At 51.0% G+C, this 17,146-nt stretch overlaps 6 protein-coding genes and 1 non-coding gene across 7 annotated transcripts; 3 read left to right on the plus strand and 4 right to left on the minus strand.

Moving 5' to 3' along the window:
* Positions 1 to 4,647: 4,647 nt before the first annotated feature.
* CC1G_13605 (hypothetical protein) lies at positions 4,648 to 5,137 on the plus strand (the record flags this gene model as incomplete). Its single annotated transcript, XM_002912026.1, has 2 exons — positions 4,648 to 4,656; positions 4,931 to 5,137. The coding sequence occupies 2 exons, from the start codon at positions 4,648 to 4,650 to the stop codon at positions 5,135 to 5,137; spliced, it is 216 nt and encodes a 71-aa protein (XP_002912072.1).
* A 755-nt stretch (positions 5,138 to 5,892) lies between these two features.
* CC1G_04431 (hypothetical protein) lies at positions 5,893 to 6,793 on the minus strand. Its single transcript, XM_001828408.2, has 2 exons — positions 6,749 to 6,793; positions 5,893 to 6,694 (listed from the first exon to the last, which is right to left on the minus strand). The coding sequence occupies exons 1-2, from the start codon at positions 6,750 to 6,752 to the stop codon at positions 6,396 to 6,398; spliced, it is 303 nt and encodes a 100-aa protein (XP_001828460.1). The 5' UTR covers positions 6,753 to 6,793; the 3' UTR covers positions 5,893 to 6,395.
* Positions 6,794 to 9,597: 2,804 nt separating this feature from the next.
* On the minus strand, positions 9,598 to 10,540 carry CC1G_04432 (hypothetical protein; the record flags this gene model as incomplete). The annotated part of the gene is made up of 4 exons (XM_001828409.2): positions 9,598 to 9,807; positions 10,169 to 10,277; positions 10,337 to 10,380; positions 10,439 to 10,540. The coding sequence occupies 4 exons, from the start codon at positions 10,538 to 10,540 to the stop codon at positions 9,598 to 9,600; spliced, it is 465 nt and encodes a 154-aa protein (XP_001828461.2).
* An 843-nt stretch (positions 10,541 to 11,383) lies between these two features.
* CC1G_04433 (hypothetical protein) lies at positions 11,384 to 11,665 on the plus strand (the record flags this gene model as incomplete). The annotated part of the gene is made up of 2 exons (XM_001828410.1): positions 11,384 to 11,452; positions 11,516 to 11,665. 2 exons carry the CDS (start codon positions 11,384 to 11,386, stop codon positions 11,663 to 11,665), a joined length of 219 nt encoding a protein of 72 aa, XP_001828462.1.
* Positions 11,666 to 12,608: 943 nt separating this feature from the next.
* Positions 12,609 to 12,681, minus strand: CC1G_20007. The gene has a single exon. It is a non-coding gene; the product is annotated as a tRNA-Met (tRNA).
* Positions 12,682 to 14,242: 1,561 nt separating this feature from the next.
* On the plus strand, positions 14,243 to 15,691 carry CC1G_04434 (sentrin-specific protease; the record flags this gene model as incomplete). Its single annotated transcript, XM_001828411.2, has 7 exons — positions 14,243 to 14,296; positions 14,350 to 14,464; positions 14,522 to 14,642; positions 14,698 to 15,100; positions 15,173 to 15,313; positions 15,375 to 15,461; positions 15,524 to 15,691. The coding sequence occupies 7 exons, from the start codon at positions 14,243 to 14,245 to the stop codon at positions 15,689 to 15,691; spliced, it is 1,089 nt and encodes a 362-aa protein (XP_001828463.2).
* An 879-nt stretch (positions 15,692 to 16,570) lies between these two features.
* On the minus strand, positions 16,571 to 17,102 carry CC1G_04435 (hypothetical protein; the record flags this gene model as incomplete). The annotated part of the gene is made up of 3 exons (XM_001828412.1): positions 16,571 to 16,609; positions 16,707 to 16,929; positions 17,092 to 17,102. The coding sequence occupies 3 exons, from the start codon at positions 17,100 to 17,102 to the stop codon at positions 16,571 to 16,573; spliced, it is 273 nt and encodes a 90-aa protein (XP_001828464.1).
* Between the last annotated feature and the right edge of the window lie 44 nt (positions 17,103 to 17,146).

The raw sequence follows: 17,146 nt of genomic DNA on the forward strand, positions 1-17,146 counted from the left end.
CCAGAGAGGGTCCGAGAACGACAACACACGCGATTTCGAACCTTAAATCTGGGGAACCTAATCAGCGGTTCCGAATCACTCGTCCTCCTTGCGACGGACGGCTCGTGCGGCGCCAGTTTACCCCGGCCGAGACATACGGTTCTGTCCTTAATACCGTCCTTCCAATGGAAGGTGTGCTGCCTTTAAACCAATTAAGACCTTTCCAGGCTTTTCGAGACCAGAAACATTGTCCCTGTCCACATTCACAGTCCTGTGCGCTTACCTCCCTCCCCTCCGTGTGTTTTCGTCGCTGACAGGGCGCTTAATAAACCCCAGGTTCCTTTGACTCGTCGTGGCGCGGAGCTATCTCCCTGCTCACTAATTAGCGTGCTTGACCGCGCGTCAACAAATGCCCAGCTATGCTCCGAATGAACCTCACCACTCCCGCTCTCCATTCTGTGTGTACAACCGCAGCACGGCACTTGATTTCCAGTCAGAAACGGCTTCCCATTTCACACTTTATTTCTTTGTACTCATTCTAACCGCTAGCCCCTGACGCATCTTTGACTCGCTCCATCCTTCTCCTAGACGCCAGAACATGCTCGAAACGGACCTCATGACCTTCTGCATTACGATCCTGCCGGGTGGCTAACGCTTTGGGACGTTGGCAACCTTGCTATGAATAGGTCTTGATACCTTTGTGATTGCCTGAGACGGTATACAGGGGGTATTCACGACCGTCAACTTCTGATACCTTTCAACAAACGTTTCCAGGACAATAGGTGAGCGCATATCCCTCTACTAAACGACCACTCTGACCCTGAGTGCATAGACACGTCAAACAAAGATGATTCAGGCTGTGCGGGGATCTTCGCCTATGCGCTTAGTCGCTGCCGACCATTTTTCGAGAGGCCCACCATCATCCTCCCCAGCTACAATGCTCCAACCGTCATTCCACCCCAGCTCTCGTCGTGGCTCTCTTCTCTCTATTTGATCCGCGGCTACCTGGAGTCCCCATACTACTGTCAATCCGCCGACATCAATGAGCAGCCGGAATCGATTCCCTTGGGGCACGCTTTTTTACTCAGAGCTGACAAGAATACGATAACTATAATATCTCCCTGGATGCGTAGGCAGCGAGGCCGAGTTATCCACCACCCACTCCGTCCGGAGACTCGTACCGAAAATGCGCAATCGACGACGAACGTCACTTCGAACTCATTGTCAACAGCTTTATTCAGTAATCTGGACCAGGTTCAGATTGCCTCCCAACTGCCATCCCACCGCACCGAATCTTGGTATCGGACCATAGAGAAGAAATCCCACCCACCATGCACCTATCTCACGTCCTTCTTTCCTGGAATTTGCCGGTTGGCGTGCGTGCGGCCTGTACCTTGGCCTCAGGCAACACCCCTTCGCGATGGACATCCTGAATCAACTGCCTCGACGATAACTCCACTTCCTGACGTCGACGCTGTCTTGTCTTCATTGAAACTCGTAAGTTCTACCCCTGTTCCCAGCGCTTGCTTGGAGTTCCGAATCTTCTCTCAACTTCAATTTGTGATATCAGCTGTATGCCCACGAAGACAAAGTCGATTGCGTCAATCCACTTTCTGCCAATACAGCGGCGCCTTTTCGCATCGTTGGGCCGTTGTTGCTTTCCACGGTAGGCAAGGCTCGGGATTTCCCTGACTCACACATGGCGCAGCCTCTCCTCATGGTCGCCTTCCGAAGACCCATTGCACTCTTGAAATCATTGTCTCGGTACGTAGCTATTCGCAGGATCGTCGACAGGCACTTTCGGGCAGCTTACGGTGTCCTGATGTCATGTTCCAGAAGCACCGGTTGAACTGAGACTCGCCTGCCCTGCAGTGTTGCCGTGGTAGCCTCCGTCTAGACCTTTCGCTTCGAATTCATCACTTCCCGGGCTAACCAACAACGTACTAGCCGCAACATGTGCACCTCCTCGTTGCACCTCACCTCTAGCCTCGTTCACTTCCCGCTCACCGGCATTCGCGAATCGCAACTTATCGAACTTCGCATCTGAGTGAATCGGTCGACATGGTACGATTGCGACATGTTGCCACTCTATCTTGCGCAGTCTGTTGTATGTGTTCTTTTTTTGATTGACCATTTTTCTCTCTCCTTCGTTACGCAGGGTAACATAAGCCGATGGGTTCTATACGGATAGGCTCCCTCCAATGATATCTCAAGAAACCTGAAGACCATCCGGTCGTTCGCAATTATCCGAAAGTCTTTGGAAAAACCTGGCCTTTAGATCTTCCAACAATTCCTTCAAGTCCTTATGATAATGAGATGTCCTCCCGACGGCAAATGGCGAGTACTGTGTTTCCCAATCTACTGGCTCTCGTATTGCATCCTCCAGTTCGCCTTGTGGTACCGGTCCTATCCATCCAGATTTTCCCGGCATGAAAACTGCTGGTACGTCGACAATTGTGTCAACTAACCGCTTGGTATACCGGTTCAGGTCGTGTCATTCTCACAGATGTAGTGTAAAGATAATAGTGTTGAGTGTGTCTGTTGTTCAGATTCCTTATCTCTTACCACGTGAACCCTTTGTGAAAGTAGATTCAAATTGCGCGGGCCTTGCGGATTCCGAACGGCTACGTGCATCCGTTCGTTGCGAATCAGGTATGCAGTATGCAAGTTGCAAAGAAGAATAAGTACGAGGAGAGAGACACGCAGGAGTGACGAGTTTGCGTCAATTTGATTCACATTGCGCCTTTCGTTGCTTTGAAGTTTACTTGAGGTAAGATCATTCATGAGTGCGGTGATCATTAATAGTGCAAGGGTGTTCGGATTGTACGCTGGGCGCCTCGTTGCTTTTCTCTGGGGCAAGGTAGTCACTCCGACTCATCATCACAGTGCCTTCGCTTCGTGCAGAGCCGAGCACTTGACAGCAAGTATACGCTTCCATTTCCCTTTCTACAGCTAGTCACCTTTTACTGCTGATGTACACCGCACTCTTCACTCCCGCCTCGACCTTTTCGAACTTTTTCGACCTCCAACCAACCTCCAACTCCATCCGACCTTCACCCCTTTTCCTATTGATTTCGGGATAGGGTACATCGTAAAACGAACCGTGTCGTCCCGCCCGCATCCCGCCTGTGCTATGGGGGACAAGCTCGAGACCCGCCAACTGAACCAGTTTGAACGGGTAGTTTCTTCGGGGTTTTCGCTTTTTCTGATCATTGCCCCATGATTCCCTGATTGCACATCATCTTGAGCCGCGGGTACCAGTGGACCCTGTTTCTTGGCTTTTTGCAAAGCGTCCCTGTAGGTGTCAAGGACGTTTGTTGCAATGGCTTGGGCTGACTCTGGAGGGGTCATATAGCGCGTTGCGAATGTGTTTTGTGGTGTACAGACTATGGCGCCTACGTACTAGTGTGAAGAAGGGCGTCCAAGTTATTACATAGAACTGTTTTGATACAACGTGTGAAAAGCCGCAAGCGCCGACTCTTCCGATCAAGTTCACACTGACCCCAAACTCGAACCGTAAAGTTCCTAGATTTTATTGCTTCAGAAGCCCTCCTGGGATCTATTCACCCTGGTGCATTTAGCGGGAAACAGCGATTTAGTCGGAGGAAAGTTGAAAAGATCGGGATGTGCGCTGTTGTGCGGTAGTCAGGTGTACGGCCAACTCTGTAGTCTGTGTGTATGTGGTCGTTGTTGTGTAGGTGGTGGGTGTTTCCGATGTGATTCTTTCTGCATGTGGAGGAAGCTACATAGTTGATACGGTATGTGTCCGGTTGTTCCCATCGCTCGTTAGCGTAGACGACTTTGACTCTCTTTTGACCTAGCCTCTCTCGAGGATGGTATGTCGATGCAATAGGATGGTCAACTCATCATGCCGCCATATCGCCAGCAAAAGTACTCTATACATAATACCGGCAGTTCCCAACCAATCCCAGTAGAGTCTAGCCAACTTCCTTTCCTTCGAACCTCGAACTGGACCTTCGAACACTCGAAAGGCATCAATAAGCGTCATCTTTATATTGTGCCCTTTTGTTTCTTGACTTCTCTCTCGGCGAGATTAGCTTCACTCACGTTTGTAGATACAGTATCGGGCACGACGGCGACAGTAGAATCGCTGGACCGTGAAAGCTCCCTCAGTCTTCTTTCGAGATCCTCCGACTGGGCAATGGGTCGATGCCTCTCAATCAGCCGTCGTGACTCGACCAGCGTCGATCCGAGACGTAGATAGAGCACGGCGCCAAGATACCTTTCATCATCCGCTCTAGTCTTACAAGTAGTACACTGACTCTCGCCTGGACCCACCTTGCTCGTCACTCAACATCCACTCCCCTCAGTCGTTCTCACAAAAGCCCACACCTTCATCCGCCTTCCACTTCCGAAGGGGTGTGTACCTTCCACCGTCCAAAAAGGAAATCTGAAAGACATATCGTGATTCGGCAAGGGGTTTGTCTGGCTGGCTGACTGGCTGGACCCCCCTCCGAACAAATGGACACGATTCTCTGATTCTTTGATTCCCTCTGAATCTGATGTATCAAGGTGGGAAATGTGATTTTGGTTTCCTACTCTTCCGTAAGAATTTCTTAAAGATGAAGATGCAGACTTTACTTACTGTGAATTAGTGTATTGAGCTTTTTGAATTCGTTGAATTGAAGTGAGGAGGGAGTTTCGAGTATGGCCGAGGTGAGGATCTCTGGATTTGGGTGGTGAAGCGCCCGTGTTGATCGACGATAGCGCTCGCGCAGGCGGCGCCTCTTTCTTCTCACCGTCAAACTCAGTAAAACACAGCTCGTCCTCTCGAACTCATATCTGGCAAGTAGCTTGTGCAACTTAGTCTTGATTTGTCATTCATTCATTTGAAAGCAGGTATGAAGCAACAATAATGATTATGTCTGCCTTAAATCATTCCTAGACCAAGCCTATTCATCGCCGCATCTGCACAGAACGCTACGCTTAGCACCGTCCTCTGGGAAGCTCCACATACACATCTATCGACGGCGAACATCACACCGTCGTCATCCTCCACGTCACCTTCCCAGTCCCTTCAACCACGTTCCTACCCGACAAAAACATTGGGGGAGAAGTTCAAGAAGACCGACGTGTACAAGACTCGAGGACGCCAGGTAATAATGCCTCAACACGTAGTCAAGGCACGGGCATGTGATGAATCAATTGAATTCATTTTATTCTGCGTTGGTTGGGGGAGTTACATACAGCGAACTGATACGCGAGGGTTAGGTTACTCCGTCCACCCGAGTTCTCCCGTTGCGTGGGGTTGGGCGCTTAAATGGTTTTTGGGACGACGACGTCACTGCTACGGCTGGCTCGGCTGTCCCCGCTCCCCGCTGGACTGCTGTACACTCGACACTGGTGGCGATGTGCTGTGCGTGGTTTTAATATACATAATGCACGCGCGCGAGGTTCCTGGCTTCACCCACTCGAGACCCTTGAAACGTTCTGCCATTGCAAGGTCTCGGTCCGTAGTAGAGAAATGGCGCACGGGCGTTGGCTTAGCGCCGATTCATGACCAAGTTTCTCGGCACGAACCGCAGCAGAAACCTCTGGAAACAGGAAATATCCACTCCCTCGCTATCATGTCATACATGTTCGCAAACGTTCGCCACCGAGGAGACCGCTGAGACTCAGAGAGACCAATCCATGACAGGAGTGACGTGATACTGCGTGACACATATGCCACAGGCCAAGGTTTGCGCCCAACACACCCAAATGCACCAAGCAAAACCTATTGAAACTCGTGATGTCTTGCAAGTTGCATATGTCTGTACGATACAAGGGGTATAGCGAATAACTAACCCAGGTAGGGCTATGGATAGGCAGAAGAGCAGCGGAGGCGCTCTTCCGCGGCGTGTAGTTTACGAACTACGGATTACGAGACTGAAGCCGGAATGGCTACAACAGAAGGAAAAGAGAAATATGGGATACAAGTACATGCAATGTCGTGAAGGGGGTTCTGTAGCTTACAGCTCGTTACATATAACAGTAGACGAGGAGACGAGAAGAGTTCTGTGTCTGTGGAAAAAGTGCAAGAATAAAAGGCAATAAATCAAGAGTTAAAAGGTCGTCGAGGGTCCTATGCTACTTGTTGGGTTGTTGTTGGCTTGTGGATGCCGTTGTCGAGATGGGGAGTTGGCGGAACCCGTGAAGGGCGGGCGTAGGTGCCTATTTTGATAGAGGCCACTGGGCGGGTCCGTCTAGTCTGGGAATGCGGGATGTTGGTTGCAGCGGCGGGCGTTTAGGTGGCGAGCTGGGCAGGACTAGGTAACGATCCAGGATGCGAATGATAACCTGGTGCAATCCGATAGGGCGCGTTGTTTGGTAGTTGAAAAGGGGCAAGCATGGGCTGTGAGGGATGCATAGAGGGTGTGACGAGGAAAGCAGGGTCGCGGTCAAGTCGGAGGTGTTCACTCCTGTCGACCAAGTTCGGCTTGAGTCAGGTCCAGAACGAAAGTCATCTTGCAGTTCTTGGGCGGCTCTATCAGCTTGACAGGCTTGTTTCCGAGGTTCGACGATTTGGACGGTTGGAGAGCGTGCGAGATGGTCGGGAAGGGCCTGAGAGCGCGCGAGGGCATGAATGCACCGTGCTGTCGCGCTGGTTGTGGCCGGGGAATTGACTGGGGTTTCATGTTGCCCGAAGAGAACGACTCTGCCAAAGGCGAGGAGACGCGGGGGCGGGAGAACGACATGGGCGAGGTAACAGTAGCTGGCGGTAAACGTTAGCCCAGTGCTGTGGACAACGGCGAGCAATGAGACTTACGCATTGGGGGCGACGACGAGGAGAGGTACAAATACAGCGAAGGACACAGAAGTGGGACTTGTGGAAAGGAGTGAAGGTTAGAGACCGAATATATACGGGACAGAGTTGGGTTGGGGACGAATGAGGATACAAACCATCAAAACCCCTTTCAAATCTTTGGGGAAGCGACGGTCCGAAACGGAAGCCTCCCATTGGCTGGAGACGCGTCTCCGTCTCACCGTTTTGGAAACTGTTCTGCCACATTTCTTCCCAGAACCTTCTTTCGCGTTTCTCTTCTTCCCCCCTCGATTTCGCGAGTCCCAAAAGGCCCAATGTCTCGTTACCAAACACTCAAAGGCAGCTCATAATGCCTAAGGGTTCTTTTGTCCTGGATTGCATTGGATTGTTTCAGTGTCAAGGCGCGATGGTTTACTCTGGCTAAGCACGCTGAGGCAACGGGTGACCGTGTTCTATCCGATCTGGCACATGGATATCGCGACTTGGAATACTCTATAACCAAAGGGTTTCTACTACCAACCTCGCTTCTCTCGTCAGTCCGCGAAAGGACTTTGCTTGGCTCGCCTAGTCTTGTCAATGGGAAGGAAACTTACCCTCTGGGACGCGCTCACTAACCTGGTATTACCTCTAGACGCTTGGGTCGGTCCCCAAAGGATTCAAAGGGAAGGAAGGCGGCTCCTGGGTTCGGAATATCCCTATTCTTATCTATGAAGTGCCACCTCTCCTCCTCCCCCAACATTGCAGAGACCAATGACAACATGTCAATGAATTCGCTCCTCCTCGATTATACCCTCTGGCGCAATTCATGACCTCAAGGTGGACATCATCATCGCTACTTGTACCTAAATGAAACCATCTTATCTATTCAATTCAAAGGTACTTACGAGATAACCTCAAACATTCTTGCCTTGCGCAGGCTTTCTACCATCCCCGTCTATATCCTATCAATGAACTACCCGAACTGGAGTCAGTACGCTGACCTTCGACTCGAACCGGCGTCTCTCGAGGAATACGCCGGAGGACGTGTGCTCACAAGACCCTGACCGGGTAAGCCGCCCGGACAGTCGTCGCGGCCCTTTCAAGGTCAATGATCCGTCTCTTTATGGATGTAGGTCTTCGTGGTCACCATTCTTGTCGGTTCCCTAAACCCCAAGGAATCGACATATCCCAAATCCAAACCTCCGCCGTTCATTCAATGTGATGTGACGAGTAGATTTCCCAAGGAATGCCACACGAGGCGGAGTTCTTCAAGCAATTAGACTTCGGATTTTCCCTCGAGAGTGAGATTGCAGTCACTCCGCCCAATAATTGAATTTGGCGGGGAGTTAGAAGTCCAAGTTCAACGTTCGCGAGAAACCAAAGTGAGTATTCGATTCTTCCTTTCCTTTGCGAATTACAGCCACGTACTCCGCGTACCCGTTCCCCAGGGTACTAATACCCTTAGGTGGTTACCCTGTCACAATAAAGGAACTCGGACCTGGGTGTTGTGAATTAATGTGTTGGGTGGATAGCACCGAGTTTTACCCTAGGAATATTTCGGGAGGAGCTAGTGAGGCCAAAGCATAGGAAAGCTACGCAGCGCTACTTCACGCTGATAGGCGAGTGCAAGTGCTTGGCCTACTCCAAGCCCCCAAGTCCGCTTCTCCTTCCTGGGGATCACAGCGCCCTTTGAACTTTCTCGAATTCGAAGCCAGTTCTAAAAGCTACTTACCTGTGAAGTTCATTTCCATTGCTCACTAAAAGCTATGACGCCACGTACACGTATGTGTCTTCAATCTTATCTATATTGCACACAAGGATTTGATCCCCGGTATACTTGCCTCCGAAGTCTGAGTCGAGGTGAAGTCGAGATGGTCTCTGATCTTCTGCATACGAGCAAGTGTCCCCCTTCCGATGAGAGCGTTAGCTAGATAGGCTCTGGGTTACTAATCGCCAAACGCACCGGGGACTATGACCTAGAGCCGCGCTAATAGAATTTCGAGCCAAAAATAAACTTCGAATAGAATGCAAGTAAGCTCTCATCCTAACAAAATCCTTGCACACACCCCAGGGAGCAGAATCGATACACCCAGCCCAGTCCACTCGTATTTGGTGAGGAAGAATACGTTTATATGCAAGGATGGGATGTTATACTAAATGTACAGGGGGACCTCTGACCGACACAACCACATGAACCACGGTGACATCAGGTATGAGGATGGTGGGAGAGGGAAGAAGAAAGGAAGCCAAGAGGGGGGCCGAGGAGAAGAATGAGGAAGAGACTGGAAGGCTGGAGGAGGGGGGCGAAGGATGCAGTACCACCAAGTCTGTTCGGAAGGGGCACCGCAACCTGTGACGATAGCGAGAAAGTGATGACCTAGAGCAAAAGAAATTTGTAAATAGACAATGAAAGAAAGGATGAAGGGAAGAGTGAAGGGAGATAAATTAAATCTGGGAATAAAAGTAAGATCCTGTGACGATGCGAGGCGAATGGGTGGATGAATGAGCAAGGATGGAGTAAAATGATGCTGAATCTAGAATGATGAAGGGAGATGAATGAAAGGGGAAAGATTGAAAAACATTCCAATGATACAGTAAAAAGAGAGAAAATAATTGCAGGAGAGCGGTTCGACGAGATGGAAGATGCGGACAAAACAGGAATGTAAAATGCGATGCGAGAGTCATGTGGAAGAAAAGAAGGAACGGGAGCCAAACTACAGGTTGCGAAAAAGGGAGCATTCACGACGCACAGGTGCACACGAGGGTGGTCTGCAAGCGCGAATAGGATAGGTAATAATACAATAAGTAAGCAAGCGGAGGAGTGGATAGAAATCGTACTTATCAAGAAGTCTCTCGTGAGTGGAGGTGGGGGATCAAAAGGGGGGAGTTCCGATGGTCCAAAGAATGCAAAATGTCGAGGTTGCGGATGCAGGTGACGTGATGATAGCGCAGCCGAGTCCCTCCACGCTGGTGTCACCAACTAGTCCTCTCGAGTCAGCGACAATGAAAACGCCGTCGAGGAAGAGGTGTGGTGTGCGTTTCTCGCGGTACCCTCCTCCTCTTGATCGTTCCGTCTTCTTCGCCTCGTTAAATATAGTGGTACATGGCAGATGATTGTTGCCCGAGTTGTTCGCTGAGAAGAGAGAGCCAGAGAAACGAGAATGGGTATCTCAGATGTGCCTGATCCATGCATTGGTGGTATGCGCGTGGAGGAGGCAGGATATTAGGTGTGCGTGCTCAGGCAGCCGTAGACCGTGGATGAGGAGAACCGAAATGATACCGATGAGAGGCATCCGGGTCACGGGTCCCTTTACTGGACATCCACGAGAAGGTTTCGCTCGAGGATGTATTTGCCTTCCTTATACTTCTGTGAAGGCTCCTGGGCAAGTTCCTAGTACAATACGATGAGCAAGCTAAGCGGCCGACGCAAGCAATGCCACTCACGTATTTCCAACCCAGAGTAACCCCGCATTTGACGCAGTAGATATCGCGGACGGTGTGTTGGCCTGTCGTCATCGCGCGACTACATTCCTCGCCTTCGGTGACGTTCACACTGCGCAAAAGTGAGGATCGGTATTGGGAAAGGGGAAAATAAAGGCGGGATGTACGTACACTGATTCGAAGAGATAGGCTCGACCGTGCTGCCCGTTGAACGCCTACAAGCTCCGTCAGTTACCAGTGCCTTTCAAGCCTGGTCCAGGCTCCACCGCTCACCCTCGACATCATGTTGCTCAGCGACGCCAGGTGCGTTTTGCAATTCGAGCAGCCGTAAATACGCCCGCCGCCGTTGAGGTATCGTCGAAATGTCATGCCCATGGTGACTAACTGTTTGACTGGTTTACTGGATTGACTGGGCTCGGTTGGTTGGCTTAGAGGGTGCTCAAGAAAGGGTTCAGGAAGATCGTTGAATGTGTTGTGCAGCGCTGACGGGGACCAGAACTATTACAATTTGCAGGACACCCCTGCCGGTCCCAAGAGTGAAGAAAGCAGAAGAAAGTCTGAGAGGGGAGAGGCTAAGGCTAATTAGGACACCCCCTGCCTTTTATGAATGCCCACCCCGTGCCGGCCGATGAGCCGAAGTCCTTTGACACGCACCAATCTCCCCCGATTGGACCTCTCTCTCGTCTTTTGCTGCTGCCTAAAAGTCATGGGCTGGTTTCAAACGGTCAGTGCGTCACGATAATCAGCATGGAGATTGTGATACTGCAATGAGGCGCGAGATCAAGCGAGCCTTGAGGCAGAAATGTCCCCGTTTTGGGGTTCCCGGATCCAGACTTTTTACTCTGAAATGGTCTTCCTTGAACGGATCCCCGGCCCTTGTTTCAGGTGAGTGGCTGTTATCCTTGGTCTGAACAAGTGCTGATTGCCATAGCAAGCTGTATATGAGTTCTACCTTTAGGGCGATGTGAATTGAGCTAACCCTCTCTCCGAGGCGTAGCTTGAAACATGGGACACGAGGAAACCCGTCCATGTCGTTTGATCATCAGCTACGACAGGCTGTGAGGCGAGGTATGGATCATAGCAGCGGTCTGGTATTGTCACAAGCGTTGGTCACGCATGACTAGCAGTTTCCCTGGTTTATTTGCACCGTTTCTCGGATATCTTGTCCTAGTACTCAGCTGACATGCTCGCCTCTCACACCCATCATCACCGTGTCCAATGGGCCCCGAGGAACCGCCACCCTTCCCGCGTTTCTACCTAGACGAGGCAATCTACTCCTGGTCTTTGGTCCGTTCAAGAGAGCTACAACAGCTAGAACTGCCCGAGGAATTAACAACGCTGTACGCTCAGACGATGGCGAGGCCATCCGTCCAAACTGCTGCCCTGTTGGCTGGGTGCATCGAACGGATAGAGGAGCTCGATGACTCTCTGGAACATCAGAAGGAAGCGGACTTGACCCCTCGCGTCCAATCCATCGAGGACAAGGGCAACGACTTCTGATCTGCAAACGCGAAGTAAAGGCTTTCAACAAGACGTTTGCGAGCTGGTATCCTCGTGTTCCACTGGCTCTGCTATCCCGACCATATTCATCATTCTCGAGCCTGGCAAGGTCTATCCATACAGTTGCTGGGACCTGAATGAATTGGACCCAAGTCAAGATCAAGGTCGAAATCGATAGGCGTTTCCTCCGTACGAGAATCTGCCAAAGCTTCTCAGCGACAGCTCCCTCCAGTTATGGGCAGGGATATTTGAGTTTCTGTGCTCTCGATATCATGTCCCTCACAAGGCTTGTCGAGGAGCAAGGGAACGCAGAAGGAAGGGGAGAACTGGACTCGGAGAGTTACCGGGGTTTGGTACCACCCTCTGCTGCTCTGGGCCGTCTGTAGGTTGTGGTCATGGTGTATCTGCGTTTCTTTGACTTGAGGAAGACGCCATACCCATCCTCGGCATGTGCCCTCAAGCTCATGATCATGTTGAAACTGGACTACGCATTGCTATTTCGTCACCTCATATTCAATCCGCAAAAGCCTCGCCTTCTCTCCTCGCAATGTCACGAAAGACTTCACCACCTCATCTTTATCCGACGGCGCTTCATTAGCATCAAGCGCGAGGATTGTCCTTGCCTAACCCCTTCCCGATCGAAGAGTCGGCGACTATGACTCGCTCACGTTTGCCGATGGAAGCAGAGGAGGGTCATTTTCCAAGGCAGCCCCATTGAAGCATTTCAGGTTTGGTTTGAGTCGACCAAGCACTGTGGTACGGACGAAACTTCTACAAAGCCCGTTCCTGTTTGAAAACAAAGATCTTCTCGACGAAACTTATTGAAAGAGGGGTTTATGGATTGCTTTGAGAAACCTATCTGTGGATTTAGCAATTAATGTGAATATGTAGGCAGCCATCGTCGTACGCTAAACTGGAAAAAAATACCCAGCGATTGCGGAGATGCCCCCTGCAAGGTTCGAACTTGCGACCTTCAGATTATGAGACTGACGCTCTTCCGACTGAGCCAAGGAGGCATTGATAGACATGAGACACCGCGCCTCGCAGCCTCCGTGGGTATCGGGGGAACGCAGCCACTGGCACGTTGCAGGCTGCAAACTCTTCCCCGACCACCATCATCACATAAACCGTCCGACGCCGACACCCAACCCGTCGCCGCAGGACACAACCTCGGGACCACCGACGAGCTCGCCGTTCGCAACATCGCCGACGCGCAGGTTGTTCACTCGACATCGTTCGGCGTTTCAGGTTTTTTTTTTTGTTTGTCGATTGCTCGATTGTCTCTTGTTTTCTGGGTCTCTCTCTTCAATGGTCCCGCTACTCTCGTTAAAACGACCCGCCGACACAGCCATTCTCCCCATTCGTGCACCGAAGCAGCAGCGAATGACCGCCAACGACAGTCAGGACGAGGCCTGGTATAAGAAGATTTGCAGGGAAATTGCCTCGATACCCTCAAGGCTATGGCGTAAGGAGTTTATCTCCTTGAGATGGTTAACAGCGCGACTCAATTCATATCGTTATTTACTATACAGCGACACAAGAAACGCTACCTACACATAACACCCAGAAGACGACCGCTCCAAAACGACGCTCATCCTTCGGCGGCTCCCCATCTCGTCGACTCGTAAATCACGGCGGAGGAAAGCGACGACTGGCGCAGACTCGAGTTCCGGCATTGGCGATGAGCTCAGATGAGGACGATGTGCTTCCAACGCCGCCCAGTTCACAGGACAGCCAGGTGGCAGAATCCTCTTCATCGCAGACATCCCCCTGTTCGAGAGGCTCCAAGCTCCCCGAAGACACTGCTCGACCCCCTAAAGACACATTAACGCAAGCCCATGACTCGAAGTACCCAATCCCTACACCTCCTGAGACGCCGCCGCCTCAGGAATCCGCTGAGCTCGATGATGACCATGTTCCGCGGCCAAGAAGAAATACCATCCCTACCAAGCCGCCATATCGCCATGAGATTATCGACCTCACGAAAGACGACACCCCCGCACCTCCTTTACCAGTTGCCTCGACGTCATCTATGGGTACCGTCACTGCCGACAAAACCAGCAGTCAGAACCAAACGTTTGGGAGCACGTCGTCATCAACTTCGTCAGGTGGTAGGAGGGAGCCTGGATCGTGGTTGACGAAACACCATCAACAATCTCGGCCGGAAGCTCTGCAAAGACCGAGAAACATTGCTTTGAGTGCAAAATCATGGCGCTCCATCGAAGTGGTTATGGCGGACAGAGCACACCAAGGGACGACGTCGACCGCGAGAAAGACTTCGCAAGCATCGACATCAGCGGGGTCAATGTCGTCGCTGGGAAGTATGAACCACCAACTCCAAGGATTCAAGCCCGGTCCCCCCTCCAATGTTGGTAGACTCACTATTTTGGACCTGGGTGTATGCTAACAAATTGTGCGCGGTTTTAGGCTTCGAGCGTCCCAACGTCTGCCTTCACCTTTACATCATCTGTACAATCAACGCCCAGCACTGCACCAACGTCAATAGACTCGAGAACTGCGGGCAAACCCAGAATCCATCAGAATGGTGTCAAACTACGTGCAACGTCGCCTCCGCCCATGTATCCACCTAATCGCAAGTACAAGCTGAAACCACACATAAAAGAGCGCGAGGTATGGATATATGCACCGTTTGGACAAGTCTTTTGCTCATGTATGATTTCTAGCATAAAGCCAGGGTACGGGAGACGAATGCGCAAATGTGGAAAGAGTTTAGGGATCGGGAGTATGCTAAGCATACGTCTCGCTCTCATTATGATGGATCTAAACTGGAGTTCACGAGTACGTATCATTGCATTCTTCCGGTCCAGGCTCATTGCTGACGAGGGGATTCTCTAGGATGGCTTGATTATATCCTGCAAGTGCGGGATACGTACCGCAAGCAAGGAGTCAACCTACCTGGCGATGATCTAGAGTTCATTCAACAGTACTTGGAGAAGTACAGGAAGACGATGGCTGCGTAAGTGGACTAGCTTCGTTATTTATCACCCAGCATCAAACTAAAACCCATCTAGTCCTCTTCCCAAGACCTATACTCCCAATCTCGAGCAGCTAGACGTCCGCCGCCGTCTCCGCGACTCGGAACTCGAAGCCGCGACCCGACCCAAACTTCCCACTGCTCTCCCACCTGATGACGAAGCCGAGCTTTCAAGATTCCTGAACACACCCGGCCAAGTGTCCAAATGTGCCAGGGAAGCTGTCACCGCTGCCGACCTCAGACGGTTAAACCCAGGCCAATGGTTGAACGACGAGGTTATCAACTTCTACGGCGCGATGATCAATCAGAGGGCGGAGAATGGAAAGGCGAAGGTGAAGAGGGGTAAAGTGTTGAATGCGTACTACTTCAGCACGTTCTTCTGGACCAAGTTGACGAAGGAGGGGTATGAGAAGGGGAGGTTGGCCAAGTGGACGAAAAAGGTGGGTTGGCCTTTTGGAGGGCTCGACGTTGATCAGGAATTGACGGTGTTGGTTTGTTTTCTTACTTTACAGGTTGACATCTTTTCGAAAGATATCGTTTTGATACCCGTCAACCACTCGAATAGTCATTGGACTGCTGCTGCTATCAACTTCAAGTTGAAGCGCTTCGAGTCGTATGATAGTTTGGATATGGCTGGAGAGGAGGTTTGTCAGGTGAGTATTGTATTGGTTCCCGTGCTTGTCTTCAGTTCTCATTCGTTACTTTTGAATCCAGACTTTGCGCGGATACGTCCAAGCGGAGCATATGAACAAGAAGAAGAAACCGTTCGATTTCAGTGGTTGGGAAAACTATGTAGCCGAGGTTTGTCGTCTTACTCTGCTCTAAGCCAATCATAATACTCATGCACGGTTCTGCGTATTCAGGACAACCCCAAGCAACAAAACGGATACGACTGTGGAGTGTTCACATGTCAAACGCTGGAGTCTCTCTCCCGAGGCGAAAACACGCTCATCTTCACGCAGAAGGATATGCCCTACCTTCGCAAGAGGATGCTTTGGGAGATTGGCAAGGCGCGGTTTAGGGACGACTAGAAATGTCGGGTCTTGTTTTTCTGATCGATATGCTTCCTGTGTATTCTATTCATTGCTTCATTCACTGTCTCCGGTCGTTCTCGCCCGAGTCCACTTTGTTCCCATTTCGTTTGCTCTTTTTTCTGTTCACACTGTATTGGTAGTTCCATAGTTGTAGCTTGGCTTGGTTCCAATCTGGTTCGCTCGCATCCTCCGGGAAATACATTATCAGCATGGCGATAATTCTCCCGCCAAAGATTTGCAGTGTTCGTGAGCTGAGATTGGAGGGAATGGGGCTTCCGTGAAAGATTATGTATTGAATGTAAGGGAAAAGAGCGGGTATAGGTATCGGGAAGGAAGATGTTTTGGTGTAGGGCTGCTGCGGCCTGAGTGCATTGCAGAACGCCGCAGCACGGCCCCGAGAGGTGATCGTACACCCCTGGACTCTTGAAGACCTCTTCGGAACTGAAGTTGAAAGAAGTCCGGAAAGTTGTCAGTGTCCAAGGCGAGGTCGGCGGGGTGCTCCAGGCCAAGTGTACCAGCTGTCGCCAGGAACTCTGGTCCACAAGTCGTCGGAGGTCACCGACGAAACCACCAAACGACAATGAAGAACCAGAATACGACTGTGAAGAAGACTATGTACCATAGCCATTTGCAGCCGTGTCGTTCGGCCATGTTGTTCATTCTGCGGAATGTGCCTGAGAGGATGTCGCCTGTTTCTGAGAATGCGTCGTTCTGATTGAAGTTGGGGATGGTGGGAGGGGAAGAGAGTGGTGGTGTTTGTGGGGTGTAGGGGTTTGGTTTGTGGTTGAGAATAGCGAGGGAGTTGGGAGGAGAGGGGAGAGTAGGGTGGTCAGTGTTGTGCTTTGGTGAGGGAGGAAGGCGGACGTACCATTTGGCTTAGTTGTACTGTTGATTCTCGTACTTCATTTCCAATGCCTATCGTGATCTACCCACAATACAGACCAGGTTAGTTATCTACCTCCCAACTACCCCCTCAAGTTTGGGGGAAGCTAGTATAGCACCCAACACTCACATCCTTGAGCAACTTGACTTTCTTACTCAACCCTTCGATCGCTTCGTCGTTTTGGGATTCGAGGTCTTCAGCGAAGCGTTGGCCGTTTGGTTGGAATCCATGTCCATGGGATGGTTGGTTGTAGCCGAGTCCAAAGGGAGAGGAGCGGCCGGAGGGGGATGGTGAGCTGCTGCTGGACCCGCCGCCAAGGAGGGAGGAGCGGTCTCGGAGTGTTGGGCGTAATCTGGGTGGGATTGGTTTAGGGTTTGAGGTTTGAGGTGAGGTGGGGTTGAGGGTTGTAGAGTTTGGATGGAGTGTGTGAGGTGAATGCAAGGAGGAGGTTGTGGAAGGAGAGCGAGATGTGTTAGTTTCCAATCACTTTAGACATAAAAGCAGCTGTATTCACCGTTGCGACATTATGAGGTATACAAGAACTTATTTAGATAAGGACGAGAGAATGA

This window comes from Coprinopsis cinerea, assembly GCF_000182895.1.
Source record: "Coprinopsis cinerea okayama7#130 chromosome 1 map unlocalized cont3.1, whole genome shotgun sequence".
NCBI classification, from domain to species: domain Eukaryota; kingdom Fungi; phylum Basidiomycota; class Agaricomycetes; order Agaricales; family Psathyrellaceae; genus Coprinopsis; species Coprinopsis cinerea.